General features: G+C 42.9%; 1 protein-coding gene across 11 annotated transcripts in view; it reads right to left on the minus strand.

The window, feature by feature from the left end:
* Positions 1–18,402, minus strand: part of SLC23A2 (solute carrier family 23 member 2) — a 135,114-nt gene that overhangs the window by 23,555 nt on the left and 93,157 nt on the right. For all 11 annotated transcript variants that reach the window (XM_055302060.1, XM_055302077.1, XM_055302032.1 and 8 more), the window contains 3 exons: positions 9,391–9,479; positions 8,315–8,385; positions 7,214–7,395 (listed from right to left, as the gene is read on the minus strand). In XM_055302060.1, the coding sequence (XP_055158035.1) occupies positions 7,214–7,395; positions 8,315–8,385; positions 9,391–9,479 (342 nt within the window). The remainder of the gene's footprint in view (positions 1–7,213; positions 7,396–8,314; positions 8,386–9,390; positions 9,480–18,402) is intronic.

The raw sequence follows: 18,402 nt of genomic DNA on the forward strand, positions 1-18,402 counted from the left end.
AACAGGCCTGTGGGGCAGGTAGGGCAAGCGGTCCCATAGCAGAGAGGCAGCAGCAGAGGCTCAGAGATGGGGAAAGGATGAGCCAGCCTCATGTCCTCAGGCCAGGGTTCTGTCCAACCACTGGTTTGTTGACCTTTTACCTTACGAACATTATGCAAGCAATGCAGACTAAAATGTAGGAAAATTATAAAAGGCAGATAAGCAAAAAGATAAAATCTTGAAGATTACACATTATCCCACCCCTGTGTATAACTATATAACATTCTGGTCTATAGATTCTGAATAGCTTTCATTCCCTGGATATTTACAGGGCGTCACTAGGTCTGGGGCACTGGGGTTAGAGAGGGACATGGGACTGCCTGACGTCACCCTTGCCCTGGGAGCACCAATAGGTCATCATCTGACCCAAAATGGAATCACATTTCACTATGTACTTCCCAACTAGCTTATAGCCCCTGCAATGCCACAACCTCAACAGATGGAAATGGGCAACAGCACCTTAGTGGCTACTTAGCATTCTATCTTATGGACATACCACATCTTGTTCCACAATTTCCATATGGTGTGACAGCAGGAACAACATAAACAACTGTGATAGATTACCCTTTCCTGGTACCTGTCTATACATCACCCTGTGGCAGGTTCCTAGAATTAGAATGGGTCTGTCAAACAGTAAACACCTTATTAAAAAGCTTTTCTTTATTGAAAAGCTTTTCATACAAGCTGCCAAATATATAAAAGTTGGATGAATTTACAATCCTACCCAGAGACAAAGACATCCACTTGCTACTCACTACAATACAAGGTCCTACGCTTTTAAGATTTATTTATTTGAGAGACACAATGAGAGAGAGCAAGTAGGGGGAGGGGCACAGGAAAAGGAAAACAAGCAGGCTCCCCGCTGAGCAGGGATCCCAGGACCCTGAGGTCATGACCTGAGCCAGAAATCAAGAGTCCGGGCACTTAACCAAAGGAGTCACCCCAGGTGCCCCATAGGATCTTATACTTTTAAATCTCTACCAACTTCATCCATTTAAAAAACTGTAGTCATTTATTTGAATATTCATTCCTTACACGACACATAATAGTATGTATTTCAGCATTATTTACAACAGCAAGTATTTCAAACATGAGTATCAAGTGAGGAATGTTTTCATAAATTTACACCATTTCATACTATTTAACATTGTTCAATTTACAAAGAATGGAATAGATCTAAACACACTGTCTTGGAGAGATGAGCCCAACAAACTGTTAGAGTGAAAAGCAGATGACCACAGTAAAGCTGCATACATGCACTGTATTTATGCATAGAGGGCAATTACTAACTTTTCACTAGTTAATCATGACTTTTTTTTTTTTTTTTGGAGGGGTGGCAGTGGGTGGGAGGAACTATTACCTTACTTTAGATTTCCTCTGTTTAATTACTGTTAAATTTCAAATAACTAGAATTTTAATATATTTTGGGGGAAGAAAGGAAACGAGACTTCTTTGAGTATGTGGTGATGGTACCTGGAGGTTCATTACACTGTTCTATCCTTAAATAGGTTCGAAATTTGGTACATAAGTAATCAAAATAATGTTTTCTCAAGAAAAATGGTTCCCAGGCGGGACCAATGCACGGGCTTGGAAATGTTACCCCATTTGCCCTCCCTTGAGAATCTGTCTCTAAATGTGCCTCTTTTGGCTGACTTAAGAACCCACGTCAGTACAATCTGATCCACCACCACTACTCCCAATGCTAATAAAATCCCTATGAAGGAGCACCTCGGTGGCTTTGTCGGCTAAGCAGCTGCCTCTTGATTTCGGCTCAGGTTATGATTTCAGGGTCCTGGTACCAAGTCCCGTGTCAGGCGCCACAATCAGTGGGGAGTCTGCTTCATCATTCTCTCTCCCTCTACTCCTTCCCCTACATGTGTGCTCATAGTCTCTTTCTCTCAAATAAATAAATCCTTGTGAATATGTACTTTGAGAACTGGGGAGGGTAACCCTTTTTACATGATAATCAGCTATTTCTACTTCCTTTTTCTTGTTAAATGGCTGCTTATATCATATCATTCACTCATTACTCCACCAAGACTCTCTCTTTTAATGAAACTATAAATTAATGACATTAGCCTTTTTAATGGCATGTTATAAATATTTTCCCAAATTCATTTATAATTTAGCTTCAGTGGGTTTTGATAGGAGTTTTAAATGCATCAGTAGTAAAATCTATCAATCTTTCTCTTCATTATCTGCTTTAAGAAAGATCCACCCCATCCTATGTTTAAATATTTATGTAGGGATCCCCGGGTGGCGCAGCGGTTTAGCGCCTGCCTTTGGCCCAGGGCGCGATCCTGGAGACCCGGGATTGAATCCCACGTGGGGCTCCCGGTGCATGGAGCCTGCTTCTCCCTCTGCCTGTGTCTCTCCCATAAATAAATAAATTTATTTATTTGACTATCTGTGACTATCATAAATAATATCATAAATAAATTAAATATCATACTATCATAAATAAATTAAAAATAAATAAATAAATATTTGTGTAGGTTTTCTTCTGGCACATTTATTGTTTTATTTTCTATACTTCAGTCTTTAATTCGACTTAAATTGTAATTTGATATAAACTAGGAATATAAACTCTTTCCAAATAATTATCTAGTTTTTCTTAATTCTTCTATTCCCCCCTGATTTCCAGTATGACTGCCATCATACACTAAATACTAATTTCTTCTTGGTTCTGTTTCTATTGCTCCCATTCTGCTCTATCCTGTCCCAGGACCACAGCGCTGTTATTAGGTTCTGAAATGTATTTAAATTCTTATAGGAGAGTTATCGTTCCCTTTTCTCTGACCTTTCTGGGAATGACCCACATTACTTCATTTTCTTATTCAAGGATTTGGACATCCAGAACAACCTTAAATGATACTGGTAATAATAAACATGCTTATCTTGGTTTCTGATTTCAGAAGGCAGGCCTGATATTTAAGTCTTTCATCATTAAAGGATAAGGCACTTAAAAATCTTATTCATGAAACATCCTTCTATTCCCATACTGTTAACAGTTGGAAGCTGAGATACAGATTGAATTTGACTGATTTAGTTGTCATTATGTTTTTTATTAATTAAATCCATCATAGGCCCATAATGAATTTTAATAATAAATTTTCTAATATTTAATCATCCTTGAATTTCTAAAGTGATAAACATATGTGTTGGCTTTTTTAGTATTATCTATAGCATCATTTTCCAAACAATATTCCAAAGAACATTCTTCCAAGATATGTTAATAGATATGGCACGAAAAAAATTGTGTGCACAGGGCTAGACACTAAGGCCTTTTTCTGAAGAGTCTTCTGCACATTTACATTTTGAAAGATCACAAGGAGGGGTGCCTGGGTGGCTCAGTCAGTTAAATGCCTGCCTTCAGCTCAGGCCATGATCCCGGGATCGAGCCCCAGGTGGGGACTCTCTGCTCCGCAGGGAGTCTGCTTCTCTCTCTCTCTCTCTCTCTCTCTCTCTCTCTCCCTGCCCCTTCCCTTGCTTGTGTGTGTGCCCATGTGCACTCTCTCTCTCTCAAATAAAACCTTTTTTAAAAAAATAAAAGATCACAAGGAGACTTAAAGTAGAGAAAGACACTGAGCCTTAGCATACTACTAACCTAAACATATCTGAACTCAGCTTGGGGCTTTATACCAACTCTAGGGAGGAAAGTAAATGTTGGTCCAAGCTTTCCCTTTTGTATTTGCTCTGTCAGGATCTGTCATTGAGATAAAATTGCCTGGGAAGTTTCCCTTGTTTCTTAAAGTGCCAGAACCGCTTCACCAGTGCATGAATTCTCTCTTCTTTGAAATATAATATACTTACTAACAACTGTAGCTCAGAACTTTTTTTAGGGATAAGATCCTCTGACAGCATTCCTGATCTTCCTGTGGTCAGGGGTGGACTCACATACCCCTGTCCCCCACTCACTTATTACGAGGTGCTTATTGAACACCTGCTCTTGACAGGTGGGGAGCCAGGTGCTGGAGGTACCATAGGGACTAGCACTGAGCAGAAGCCTCGCCCTCCCGGATATAGCGTCTCAAGTACAAAAGAAGCAGGGTGAAAACTAAGAAACATGAGAGCAGAAAAGAAAAGCTCAACAGAAGGATGCACAGATACAACTGAGGAATTTTCCCACAGAGAAAAACGTGAAGAAACGGAAAGCAGAAACGGAATATTTGGGAGGTCCAATATTCTAGAAGTTCCAGAAAGAGACAAGAAGAATGGAAGGGAGGAAGGCATCCATGAAATAATTCAAGATCATTCCCCACCTGCCCCCCACCCCTCAAAAGTTGGACATTCCAGAGTAAAAAGGCCCCAAGTGCCCAGTGCAAGATGTAAACAGAACGAGGGATGGCAAGGGAGGTTGTAGACACAATGAGAAGACCCACAAGCCTCCAAAATTCTAGCTTGGGTCCAAGTGCAGTTTCAAAAGGAGGAGACAGGAGCAAACAGTGGCCTAGTACTTCACAGGGCTGTGTACAGGCAGGAAGGGAGCAAGAGAGAAGCTGGAGACCAGTTTGGAAGCAACAACCCACAGTGAAGATTGTCAAGTGGGGGACTGACTCTGGAGGTGAGGCAGAAAGATGGCCTGCACATGAGGAAGAGAGAAAGCCAAGAATCGGGGACACCAGCAGGGTTTCCAGCTGATCAGCTGGCTATGTGATCGTGGCCCCTATTGAGAACAGGATGGCAGGAAGAGGGCACTGGTTCAGGGGCAAGGAGAGAGTCAAAAGTTTAACACTTTCTCCCTTTGAAGTTTGAGGTGTAACAGTCCTGTGTAACAGCAACTGGAGGGTGCAGGCCAGGGCTTGGACTCTAAGTCTGGTGTCCAGAAGTCTGGGCTGCAGGCTCTTGTGAAGTCACCAGTGTAAAAGGTTTGCTGGGGCCATGCACTAGATGAGGCCTCCTGGGGGAAAAGCATGTGGTGGGGAGGCTGCTTGGGATCAGGTTCTGAGGAACCCCAACATTTAGTGGTCAGTGATTGGGGAGGAGTCCCTTTTGGTTTTTATGCTTTTCTGTAAACCACCCATTTTATTAATTTGCCGTTGCTGTTGTTGCTGTTTTTAAATCTGGGGACAGGGAGCATAGCTATAACTCTTCCTCTCTGGATCTAAGGTTTTATCCTGCATCTGTGCATTCACTCCCTTCTCTGCTCAATTAACCTTGTCAAAAGTGTGTTCACATGTTATTTTCCAAAGAACCAACATTGGGATTTTTCACTTCTATATGTTTCCTATTTTTGTATTTGTATTAATTTTTGATCCCTTGCTTCTATTAGGCTCATTTTTATCCTGTTTTTCAAGTTTCTAAAGATAAGCTCTTCATGCACTTTGCTTTAAAGATATTGTGTGTGTGTGTGTGTGTGTGTGTGTGTGTGTGTGTGTGTGTTTTTAAAGATTTTTTATTTGTGGGCAGCCCGGGTGGCTCAGCGGTTTAGTGCCACCTTCAGCCCAGGACGTGATCCTAGAGACCTGGGATCGAGTCCCACGTCAGGCTCCCTGCATGGAGCCTGCTTCTCCCTCTCCCTGTGTCTCTGCCTTTCCCTTTCTCTGTGTCTCTCTCATGAATAAATAAATAAAATCTTTATAAAAAAAAAAGATTTTTTTTTTATTTGAGAGACAGAGAGTTTGAGGGGGAACAGAGGGGGAGGGACAAGCAGACTGAGCCACCCAGGTGTTCAAGATTGTACCTTTTTCTGACTGCTCTATGGGATTGGTCAGTTCTCACCATCATCTTCTACATTATCAGTAATTGTGAAGTTTCAATCTCCCCTCTAAGAGTCATTTATAATAGTGTTTTCCAACTTCTCAGCAGTCTGGGGGTTTGTTCACCCTTTTTCTGCTGACCTAATTTTACTGTATGATGCTAATTACATTTTCTCCTTCTTGGAACTTACTGCATTTCCCTGAACAAACATTCTTCCATGCCCTTCTCCACACCCATGAACAATCCTGGACATTTTCACATACCTTAATTTGTAAGGATAGATGGATTATAACTATGCAAGGGTGCATTTTACTTGCTCACCATGTTCCAAAATAGATAGGCAGGTTTAAGTGTCATAGGGTAAATTCTGGTCAGACTATTTGGGTTCTGAAAGCCATGCTGACCACTTACTAGCTGTGCATCTTTGTGCCTCTGCCCCTCTTGCTATTGAATGGGGATAACACTGGGGCCTACCTTAATTTACAGTGTGCACGGGTGTTTGGCAAAGCACTACTAATCCATGGGCTCAAGAGGTGCTGCTTATTGTTTAATAATTACAGAAGACCTCACAAAACAAAAACAACTGGAAATTCCCTTCTATTATTTACTTTTAGAAATTTTGTTGGTTGGCAAAATTCCAGGTTTTGAACCATTTCCCTGTGACAAGATCAACTCTTATATACACTCTCCAGGAACACAAAAAGAATGTGAGGTTCTATTTGTGGCATACAGAATTCCATGGCTCTAAAAACTAACCTTAAAATATTATCAAAGTCCTCGATATCATTACTGATGACATATAAAGGGGTAAGTGACATATTTAATAGACTTGAAGTTCCATCCTGAAGGACCAGCAATGACTGACAGGACTCTGGCAGGAGCCATGACCTCCCCACAGATATGTGCAGAAGCCTGGGAAGTCACATTTCCTTCAATGCCAACAGACCCTCCTGCAGCATCTCGGTCTCCTGCCAATCCAGAAGGTCCCCCACCCCACCCAAGTTTTCATCTAAAGGATTCAGCTTCTCGGTATTTTCTCTCATGTGCAGGAGACTTGGCATGACCTCAAAAGTTAAAAACTAATGCCACCACCATCTTACACACACTTCCTAAAGTCTGAAACCTTACAAATCTCTCTATATACATCACTGCCAAACAGGTCTTTAGAATACCTTGACTGTATGTCACTTCCCAATCTCTGGGGCTTAAACCCTTCAATAACTTCCTGGAAAGAAACAAATCAAGATTAAACTGCCAAACTATTCTTACTTTATTTATTTATTTATTTATTTATTTATTTATTTATTTATTTATTTATTTATTTATTTATTTCTATTCTTACTTTAAAAAAAACAAATAAAACAAAACTATCTCCTAAGGTCTGTGTAAATGCTCAAAATAGAGGCTGCCCTGGGTGGTGGGAAGGGGAAGGGGAGGTGCTGACAGTCTGTGCTAAGTGGTCTAGATTACTCACAGCATGGCGATGCCCCAGTGCTTCCCCGCTCTCTCTCCTGCTGCCTGGAAGCCTGACAGCCCGATGAGAGCCACCGTTGGTGTGATAGTCAAGGGTCCAATATATTTCAGCAGAGCCCCGGGCAGGCCTAGGAGGCCAATGACCACTTCTATCAGTGAGGACATGATGATGGCGCCCTGTATCTAGAATGAGAGAGAGGACACGGACAGGAGAGTGAGCTGCCTATAGATCGCAGACTTCAAATGTCACCCGCAACCACACTGGAAAGTTCTGCCAAGCAGCGAGTTATTACCTAACAGGCATGACACAGATGGAATATTCCTGAGGCCCCAAAAGAAACGAGTAGGGTGAATGGGGTCTAGCCAACCTATGAATGACATGGTTGACATAGAAGCATTACAGAAATGGGTACTGATGTACAGCCAATATGCCTCCCCACAGACTAGATTTATCACTCCCGCTCAAGACATAGGACATTCAAACCCAGCCTCAGAGGGACACTACAGCACAAACTCTAGAGTGAGACCCTGAGGGACATTTAGAAGATAGTGTTACTGACACAAATTCTAAAGGAATGTTTCTACTGTGGATAACAGCTGTATCTGTGCCCATTCTGAACTAGCGGTGAAATAAATATCTTCCAGGTTTGAGAAGATCTAGATGAGCTGTAAGCCATTCTTCATGTCTGAGGACTCCCATGCCCTGTTTCATTCAAGTGCACCACAGCAGACAAGCAGCTTTAATTCTCTCCACATACACACAAACAAATGCAGCCTGGGATGAAGAGTTCTGCTGCCCCCAGGCAAGTCTCTATAGCTCCTTCCAAGGGAGCCATGCCCCTTGGCCGGTCACACTGGAGGGGCACAAGGGGTGGGGGAGGAGGAGATGGGGAAAGGAATGAAGGGCAAGAAACAATACTGTCTGGCTGCACAAAGCATTTTTGCATGCTTTGTTTTACGGTGACGTCATCTAAATTTAGTTTCACAACAGAAATAAACATGTCAGCAGCTGAAAAGGAAAAGGAGGGCTTAGTGCAAGTAACTACAATTTCTTGGACACAGTCAACAATGAAGCCACAAGCGGACAATGCTCCTCTTTTACCTCGCGTATCCGGGGATACCAGATGTGCTCTGTGTGTAACAGCTCTGTGGTTCCATTGGACACTGAAACATCTTGAAAACAAAAACAAAGACATTTTTTTGGAGTGACACTAATGTTGTACAGGATATATTCATTTTACTCTTTGCAAGAAGAAATCTCCTCCCTGTTTTATGTATAAAGTTCCCCTCCCTAAAATTCAAGTTACCACAGTATAGCTTTACCATACTGAAAAGTAGATTCCCCAATGCTAATGGAAGCAAATTTATTCATCGACTGAGCGCTCCCAGCGCGTCAAAAGATGACTTAACTGGGGATGCATGTTGCTAGTGCCAGCCTCACACAAAGACCAACCTTTGCAAGCAGCTAAGTGAAATGCCCAAGAGCAAGGTGGCCTGACTGAGGTTTTTAAAACAGAGGGCCTTTTCCAGTTCCTAAATCCAATCAGTGGTCACAAACTAATTCCTAGGAGCAAGGAAGGAAACAAAGGTTGGAAAACTTTGCTCCTAGAACCGAAAAGTCTAACAGCATTTTGAGAGTACAACAGGTCTATCTGATTTTCTCAAACCTCTTATCTCATTTTTCCCTGACCGTATCGGGTTATTTAAGGATCTCTGTAATCACTAATGGAGAGGGCAAAGGGGTAGGGACTGAAAGTCATTTGCAGAAAACCAAAGCAGCCAGATCCTCAAAAAGCAGAGATGTTTCAGAGAAGGGATGCTGACGCAGCAAAGAGAGTGATTATTGGTGGTTCATAAAATCCACTGAAAGAAAGAGGCAGAAAAATAGCACAATGTTGTTCTAGTCCATTCCCATATTTATTAATTTCATTAGCATAGAGAAATGATGTCCTTTCTGGTCCTTACTTGCTCTGGGATTAGGGATGAACAAGTGGGGAGAGAGAGAGAGACAGAAACACGATCCACAGACTGGAGTGTTCTAAGCGGTTTATTGGTTTGTGTGTTCTGTGCCCAATTCCAGAAAGGATTTAAGGCTGCCAAGGGCAGCACATCCAGGCCTCCCTTCTATCACCTGTGCTAAGGGACCCCAATGACGTACGTGGAAATAACTGCAGTTACCTGTGGTGTTACATTTCCATTTATCTAAAGACAGGATGGCTCGAGCAGGGGCCAGAAATGCAAAAGCACTGGCCTGAAACAGGGGTAACCTAAAAGAAACGAGACCAAAACCATGATCACGGCATCAGGAACTACCGAGGTAGTTCACGATTTGACAGCTTAACAGTCTTTTCCATAGAACATAGCACATGAGTAAATGCAGGCACGTGAGGGAGAAAGAGCCCCAGTCCACACAAATCTCCACCATTTAGCCAGGGCCGCCGGCTTCTCCGTCTTCCTCTCCTGCTGCTCTCCCCACAGTCCCAGCAAGGGCCCTGGGGGAGCCCTGTGGTCAGCGCCAGCACCCCAACATCAGGCCCAGGCCCTGCCATCACCACATTTCCCCCTTGGGAGTAAAGGATGTCAGGTGTTTGGGTGTCTCGCTTCCCTGCTGAGTTTGTGATCACCTTCTTAAACATCGGGGTCTCTTCCATTTACCACTCCCCTCCTCCCTGCCTTTATATCCTTATTGGTTATCACAGAAAAAAAAAAATCTCTCCCGTCATTCCATTTTGTAAATCAAATCAGCCCTAAAATCTTAGAGGATATGCATCATAATTGTGTTAGTGATCTAGAGCTATTGAGGAAAGAAAAACCGTAACTTATAAATCAACAGTAGACATAATATTCTGCTTAATCACAAACAATACTCAAAAAGCATTTTAAACCCTATTTTTAAAGCAGACCCAGGGTCACCTGGGTTGCGCAGTCAGTTAAGCATCAGACTTCTTGGTTTTGGCTCTCATCATGATCCCAGTATCTTGGGATCAAGCCCCACGTGGGTATATGCACTCACCAGGAGTCTGCTTTATTTCTCTCTCCCTCTGCCCCTTGCTTTATCTCAAAATAATTTTTTTTAATAAAATAAAGCAGACCCAGGAAGCATATGGACTCTGTTAAATCTCCTGCCTACAATCCTCAAATGCCACCATTCAATTACATTTTGGATACTTCATGCTGACTTTCTAAACATCTGAACTACTCAAATTCAAAAAATTTGCCATTTTCTTTGAAAGTGGAAGGCATTTCAGCTACAGCTGTATAAAGGTAGTTTTACAGGCTAACATAAGAACTTGACTGCTATTTTTAACACTATTTTCCGGGTAAAATATAAAAACAACTTCTGTGTGCAGGGCTGGGAACTCCCAGATGTCCAGATACTTCTGAAATACTCCCTGGCAGCCTTGAATCAGTGTCCTGGCCACCGGTCGGGGAACTCAGCACTCGCCTCTCTGCATTCCGACAGCAAGTCCTGCCCAGATTGGGACAGGAAATGGGCTGAGAGAAGGTGGCTCTGTCTGAAGGATAAGCAGCCACATTATAAGCCCAGAGGCAGCACATACCTCTCTGTGCCAGATACAGGGTCAAGATTCTTTTGTTCTCCCGGCTGTTTTACTCATGCAAGGAAATCAATTGAGAGTAGGCAGGATGCTGGCTCTAGGGCATAGAGGCAGGCTACACAGTACAAACCAGATGTGTTGTTAGCAGTCATTCACATGGGCATGCCCTCCACCAACCGCCTATTTATAATTGAGCCCAGAGCACAGTAGCATCAAAAGTAGAAGTGAAGGTCAACTGAAGTGGGAATGTTTATCAAAGAAAAACCCTGTTTGATTTGGTAACTTTTCATAAATGTCTTAAAAGGGTAAAGGGAGGTCAACATCTAATCAGGAATGGATGTCGTCTCAAATGGCCCAAATAACATCTGCTTTACTATTGTCTCAGATTTCAAGCAACACATCCCAGGACCACGTTATGTGGGTTGCATTCAGAGGCCTTGTCCTAGGAACAGGGCAATTGACACTGCACTGGTGACTCACTGGACAGGAAAGTGAAGACTGGTTCTGGGTTCCGCCCCCGATGTCATGAACTCTTCTTGACCTTGTCTGGATCTGGGCACCGTTTAGGGCAAACGTTTTACACCTTAACTTTGACCAAAAGTCCTGAGAACACAGCTACCAAGAAGTTCCCTCATTTCAAGTCACTGGGATCCTGAATTCCTTTGAAAGCAGGTGGTGACAGAAAATCTGCACATGTGTTGCCCTGGTCTCCCAGGATGCTCTGGAAATGGCCACATATGCCAGCTCACATGTTCACTGTCCAGCCACACACACCATCTGCCACAAGCAGTACGAGCAGGAGGATACATGACCACACTGTACAGCAAGCAGAAGTGCCCCAGGGTGGTCTCCACAACTGGCAGCAGAAATTAGCAGCTTAATGGAAGTGTTCTTAGGTAAAGTTGTGACAAAAACATATTATTTCATCAAACAAGAACTTCCCTAAATACAAAGCCCATTTTCTAAGAAAAAGATGGAGGAGGATAAAGATACTATCATCTGATGAGTGGTTTTTTTTTTTTTTTAAGTCCTTCCGCAGCATACAGCTGACCAATCCCAGGGCTCTACTCTCTATACTGCAGTCACATGCCTATCACCACTTCAGGTCCCTGGGCTCCCCATGCAGACAAGACTGTCTATTCTTTTACCTTGTCCTAATTAAACTGTGCCTCTCTTTACACCAGGGACTGGCTCATGACTCGTCTTTGTGAGTAACGTTTTCTCAGGACACAGCCACTCCCATATCTTCGCCAGTTGTCAGCAGCTGCTTTGGGGCTACAGTGGTGGAGTCCCGTAGTTACAACAAGACCACAGAGTCGAAAATATTTCCTGCTAGTTCCTTTACAGGGAAAATCTGCTGCCATAGCGTGTACAGAAAGTATTATCTTAAACACAGGAAGAAGTGGTAGGTTTTTGCAGATGAGTTTTTAAGGTTAACCGTGTCACTAGATGTTCTGAGGGAAAAAAAATCTGAGCAGACAGGCAGGCATGGTTGTCATGACATGCTCCCATGTTAGTCTCCAGCCCAAGGATGGAGGAAAAAAAACTCACCTAAGCGTTTCTTTAAAACTCTGTTAGAGATCTCCCGTTTCCTTGTCCAACCCCAGGAGACCAGAGCTCCGGGCCCTTTACAGACCTGCACTCCAGCATCTTGCCTCTGAGCCTTTGCTCATCAACTCACTTCCAATGTTCCATTTGTATTCCTCATTCCAGGCACAGAGAAAATACTGCCTCCTCCAGGAAACATTCCAGAATCTCCTTTGCAGTCCTACTGTGTTCCCTGACAACTCAGGACTTTCTGGCTGTGATTTCTCCAAGTCACCCTACAAGTTGCCAGGAAGCTGCTTCTTGATTCCCTGGGGTGCTAGTTAAAAAAATGGAGAGGTCTGCATCTCACCCAGGCCTGCTTAATCAGAGTCTTGGATGAGGCCTCCAATCTGCATTGTGAACATTCACTTCTGGGTGAAGCTGAGGCACCAGGCACCACAAACACAGACAACTCTTGTGCCAGTGAAGGGATATCCTGTTTTACAATGACAGAAAAAAACGAGTCCTGAGTGCCCAGGATTCCTGCTGTGTGAAGCACACAGCTAGCTGTGGCCACACACAAAGGCTGTGGTAATGCAGATGGGGAGGTCTGTGGGAGCAGTCACCCACCTAGATTAAAGGGCAAGAAGCAGGGTAACACGTATGGGAGGGGCTGTGAAGAGTCCAGGCAGAGAGAAGAACAGTCACAAATGAGAGCCACACAGCAGCCCCAGGAATTCTCTGAGAACTGCAGGCACTTGACTGGGGGTAGGGGCTGACGTAGTGAGGGTCGGGGCAGACCAGGGGCAAACACCCCACTTTGTGCCAGCAGGCAAGAGCGACCTTGCTCCGAAAGGACTGCTCTGAGGAAACTAGGGAAGCTGACCTGAAACCCAAACATTCTCACAAGGCACTCCAACAGGCTGTGGCCTGACTCCACTTGTTGTCTGTGCCTTGTTGACCCCCTTCTGCCACCGTGTCGGCCCCAATGACCTGCCAGCCCAGGTCTCTGCACGTACCTTGGCCTCCATGGGCCCCCCTCAGAACATCTAAGCAATCTGTACAGATGGACACTCTCCCTGCCTGTGGGCCTGACCATCTCCCCACAGGGCTGGAACTGCCCTGACAGTAGAAACTGGGGCGTTTTACTTATCATCGTGTCCCCAGCACCAACGTGCACACAAGCAGCTAATTAAGAAGTTAAAGCACTATTTACAAATGTTATTCTTTGAGAAGAATTTTATTAGACTAGAAATAAGTCTGTCATATTGACTGTAACTGCAAATTAGGGACAGGACTTTTTTTCGGGGGTGGGGGTGGGTGGGTAAAGATTAAAAGCACTGGATAAAGAGGACAGAGTCAAACGTGCATGAATTTTCCAGACAAATCCCCCAGGTCTCAGGGGCTAGCAATCTTCCCTGGTGTCATCAGGAGAAATGTCTTTAATAAGTTTAATAATAAGGTTAAAAGAGGGGATGGGCCCTACAAGTAGCACCTGGAAGGTAGGAAATGTTACCTCCCTGGAACTGAATCATTTAATGAAAATGAGTAAAGCAATACAGTCAACACAGAAAGTGCATTCTGTGCCTGGCTTCCTCCATCTACCAGAAAGCAATCCAGTTCATGCAAAATCTTTCACTGTTAGATAAATATTTACTTGAGTCTAAATGGCAGCACAATTTTAAAATAATCTCTAAGAAACAGAACAGGTTTTGGTTCAAGGAGCCATAGTTTCAAAATTGAATCTGCCAGCAGGAATGTGTACCCTAAGTCCCTTAAGGAAAAGCAAAACACAGTTTGTCAAAGGAAACTCTAACTGGTAACATTTTCCTATTGTTTCTCTTATGTATGTTCTATCAGCTACACTATCTGGAAACTAGCTTGAATCTCCTAAGATTAAACACACCCTCCTACAGCCATCACTCTCCCATGTCACATCCAAGGATGACACTAATTTAACGATGTTATCTACTATTCAGGCCACATTTAAATGCATCCATGTATTTATCAAAGTGCTTATACCTGCCCCTGCTCCCCCAAATCCAATCAGAGTTTCTATATTGCATTTGGGTGTCTTGTGTCACATTCAGACCCAGGCTTAAACACTTCTGGCAAGGAGACTGTTCGGGTGCCATGCACTTCTTCAAGCATCCCATCAGGAGGCCTGCCCGGGACATCAGGTGCCCCACTGTGGGAATATTATACTCCCACCAGCTTACTAACATTCTTACATAGCAGGATTAAGAACTACAATTCTTCCATTTGGTCATTCCATCCACATTAAACCAGTAGCCTTTCATAAAGGAGTTTTTTTTGTTCAACCTTATCTCCTTCTTTTACTGTTTTGAACGTCATTGTAGATGCAGGAATTCCTTTTCATTCAGTTTTATAATCCACTTCTATGATGATTCTTCTTAATAGACTGTCCCAAACTTGCCCAAAGCAGCCTGTTCAAGCAGGTTCCCCTTCTTTATGACGTGACTCTCCCCCCACCCACCACAGGTGGGTCTTTGTTATTCTTCCAGCAAGTCTCTGTTTTCTGCACAAGATGCTCCAGGGTCAACCTGCACTTTTCTCAGTCCTGGCCTTGGAGTCTACTACTGGAGGAAGGCCAGGTTCATTTTAGTGCAGAGCAGGATTCAGAAGCCAAGATCAAACACCAGGTGGTCTCACTGTTCCTGGGGTGGCATTTAGTTAGTGAACAGAGCTAGGATTCATTTGTGAATCATGGGGTGATAACGACACCTCTAGCTCAGTCTAATACCCCTGGATTACCTCTTTCTTTCTGTATTTGTATCTCTCCTTTTGCTACATTGACTGTCCCAATTTCCATCATCAACATACTATTCATTTGTTTTATCCTATTACATCATACAGCACAGTCCCAGAATTACACCAAAATCACTACTAAGACGACTAAGATAATTAAGCCTATTAAGATTTCTATTTTGTCCTTAGAATAAATCCCATTCAGGGCATGTAAAGCACTATGTTCTGAAGTCTGTGAATGAATTCTGTATGGTTAGCAATTTGACATATAGTTAGGCTCTCATGTTTCTGTAATTCAATTTCAGGATTTGCTCTTCATCCTTTTAGACTTTATGTTTTGAATATGTTGAATATTTGTATAGTTTAAAAAATCAAACGAGATAGAGAGCTGTACCAGGAAAGTCTCACTACCATCCCCACCCATCGCCCCATTCCCAGCTACTCACTATAGTTAATCATTTTCCTTAATTCCTCATTTATCCTTATTCCTTCATGTGTGCACTTTTTTTTTTTTTAGACAATTTATTTCAACATATCCTGGAACCTATCCTATACTAGTTCAGAGGCCTTTCCCATTCTTCCTCAGGCTGCACGGGACTATAATGTGTGATATACATATAGCAGCCAGTCTCCTACAGATGCGCATTTAAGTTGTTAAATATTTTGCTGGTAGAGATTATATGGCAATTAGTAAGTTTTGGGGCATTATATTGCATTTGTGGGAGTGTATCTTCAGAGTAAATTTCTGTAAGTGGGACTGCTGGATCAAATGGTTAAATGCGTATGTACTCAAGATATTGTAACATTCTTTAGAAGGGTTGAACTATTTTCACTCTTGGCAGCAATGTATAAAAATGCCTGTTCTCACAGAGTCTCGCCATCAGAGCGGCTTGACTCATCAAAATTTTTACCTTTTTGTGAATCTGACAAATATGAGAAATGGTATCTCAAAGGCAGCTTTAGTTTATATTGTTATTATAAATTGACTTGTTCTGGGATCCCTGGGTGGCGCAGCGGTTTGGCGCCTGACTTTGGCCCAGGGCGCGGTCCTGGAGACCCGGGATCGAATCCCACGTCGGGCTCCCGGTGCATGGAGCCTGCTTCTCCCTCTGCCTGTGTCTCAGCCTCTCTCTCTCTCTGTTTGTGACTATCATAAATAAATAAAAATTTAAAAAAATAAAAAAATAAAAAAATAAATTGACTTGTTCTTACATATGAAGAAGGACTATTATATAACTCCCGTAATCTGTTCATGTCTTCTACTTATTCTATATAATTTTTGGTATCTTTTTAAAATACTTCAAGAGTTCTTTCTATATTACAAATGTTGGACTTTATCTGTGATACCTGACAAATATTTTCTCCAGTTTCTCTCTTTTTTTTTTAAGATTTTATTTATTTATTCATGAGAGATAGATAGAAAGGCAAAGACACAGGCAGAAAGAAAGCAGGCTCCATGCAGGGAGCCCGATGTGGGACTCGATTCCGGAACTCCGGGATCACACCCTGAGCCAAAGATAGATGCTCAACCACTGAGCCACCCAGGCATCCCTAGTTTGTCATTTTTCGTTATGGTATATTTTTACAATATAAAGTTTAAAATTTTTAAAGTTTTAAAGTCATCAGATTTATGATCCTTTTATTGTTTCTGGGGTTTGAGTCCTAGTTTAAAAGTCTTTCCAGGGGATCCTGGGTGGCTCAGTGGTTGGGCGTCTGCCTTCAGCTCTGGTCATGATCTCGGGGTCCTGGAATCGAGTCCTGCATCAGGCTCCCCGCAGGAGGCCTGCTTCTCCCTCTGCCTATGTCTCTGCCTCTCATGAATAAATAAATAAAATGTTTAAAAATTTTTTTAAAAAAAGGCTTTCCCTACTTCTAGGTTATAAAAGAATTTCCTTGTATTATTCTAATACTTACACAGTTTCATGATTCTTGCACTTGGATTTCTAATGCATTCTGAGTGGATTAAAAAAAAAAAACCTCACTAAAGACAAGTGTAACCTTTTATCTTCAAGTTCATGCTATTCTGGTTTTACAGGCAAATGCAAAAATTAGATGAACTATCAGCACTTCCAATTACAGAGTCCTGGAGATCCTTGGCGGGAAGCAGCCAACCAGCTTCCCTCCCAAGCCACAGCTCACAGCCAGAGGCTTTGTCCAGACAGAGTACAGGAATTTAGGAGGGCTAGCTGGATGCAATTTTGATAACCTCTTTGTCAAGCATGATAGTATCAACTACTTCCAGTAAAGGGTTTGTTAACCTAAAACACTTTTATGGAGAACTGAACTCATTAACCCCACATGTACTAAGAGGACTCTGCCAGTCTCCTACTCCCTGGTAACATCAGAAATACTCACAGAGAAACAGCATGTCAACCGAAGGAGAAATCACCTGGAAAAGCTGGTGCTCAGCTAACCTTGAACAGCCTCAGCTAAGAGGTGGTGGTGGGTGCTCAGGCTGCAGGAGAAGCTAGATAAAGACCTAACCATTTTCTGATCACCTGAAACAAATTCAGGGGCCCATGCTGGTAGTGTGGTGAGCAGTGCACTCAACCACTTGCTACATGCATCAAGGACATGCTGCTCTGCCAGACAGCCCAGCCCTTGCCCACTGCACTCCTGCCTCACCTGCACCCACCTGCCTCTTTCCCTTTCAGAAGGTGCACTAAAATAATAAGTCAACAGGCAGGTGTGGACAGGTTCCAAGCATTATCTCATTCGATGCTAACAATTTCATCATTTTTAATCACCATTTTACAGATGAGGGAAGGGGGCTTTGAGAGACCAGATAGCTTGTGCAGTCACAAGGCTGGAAAACTGGGAGAGGCATGATGCCAGCTGAGGCCAAAGCTCTCCGATACAGCTGGTTAGGGGACCAAGGCAAAGTTCCCTCCAAGGTCATTACCTCCAAGTTCTTACCGGCTTCCAGTTCTGTAACATAGCACCCAAAATTTGAGTTAAATGGACAGTAATTTTTTTTTTTTAATTTAGGGAAAAAAACCTGCTACCTGGTACTGTGTGTGGCTTCATGGACAGAATACAAAAGACTATCATCCCTATGATAATTTTGGCAAACCCATTGACCCTGAATCTAAATGTACCTCTGGTTCCATCCCCTAGTTTACAACAGAGAAGAGAGATTGTGGAGAAAAAAAAAAATCAAATACCATCCTGAGGACATAATCTGACAAATTCAGGCCACTGGATGCTCAACAAGACAATGGCCTGGGCACCTTAGGAAGGCAACACTATGGAGGAAAGATGTGAGAACAGCTCATTATTAAGAGATCAGAGAGACATAATAAACAAATATACCACATGACCTTGGTTGCATCCGGGT

This window comes from Nyctereutes procyonoides, unplaced genomic scaffold (genome assembly GCF_905146905.1).
Source record: "Nyctereutes procyonoides isolate TBG_1078 unplaced genomic scaffold, NYPRO_anot_genome, whole genome shotgun sequence".
NCBI classification, from domain to species: domain Eukaryota; kingdom Metazoa; phylum Chordata; class Mammalia; order Carnivora; family Canidae; genus Nyctereutes; species Nyctereutes procyonoides.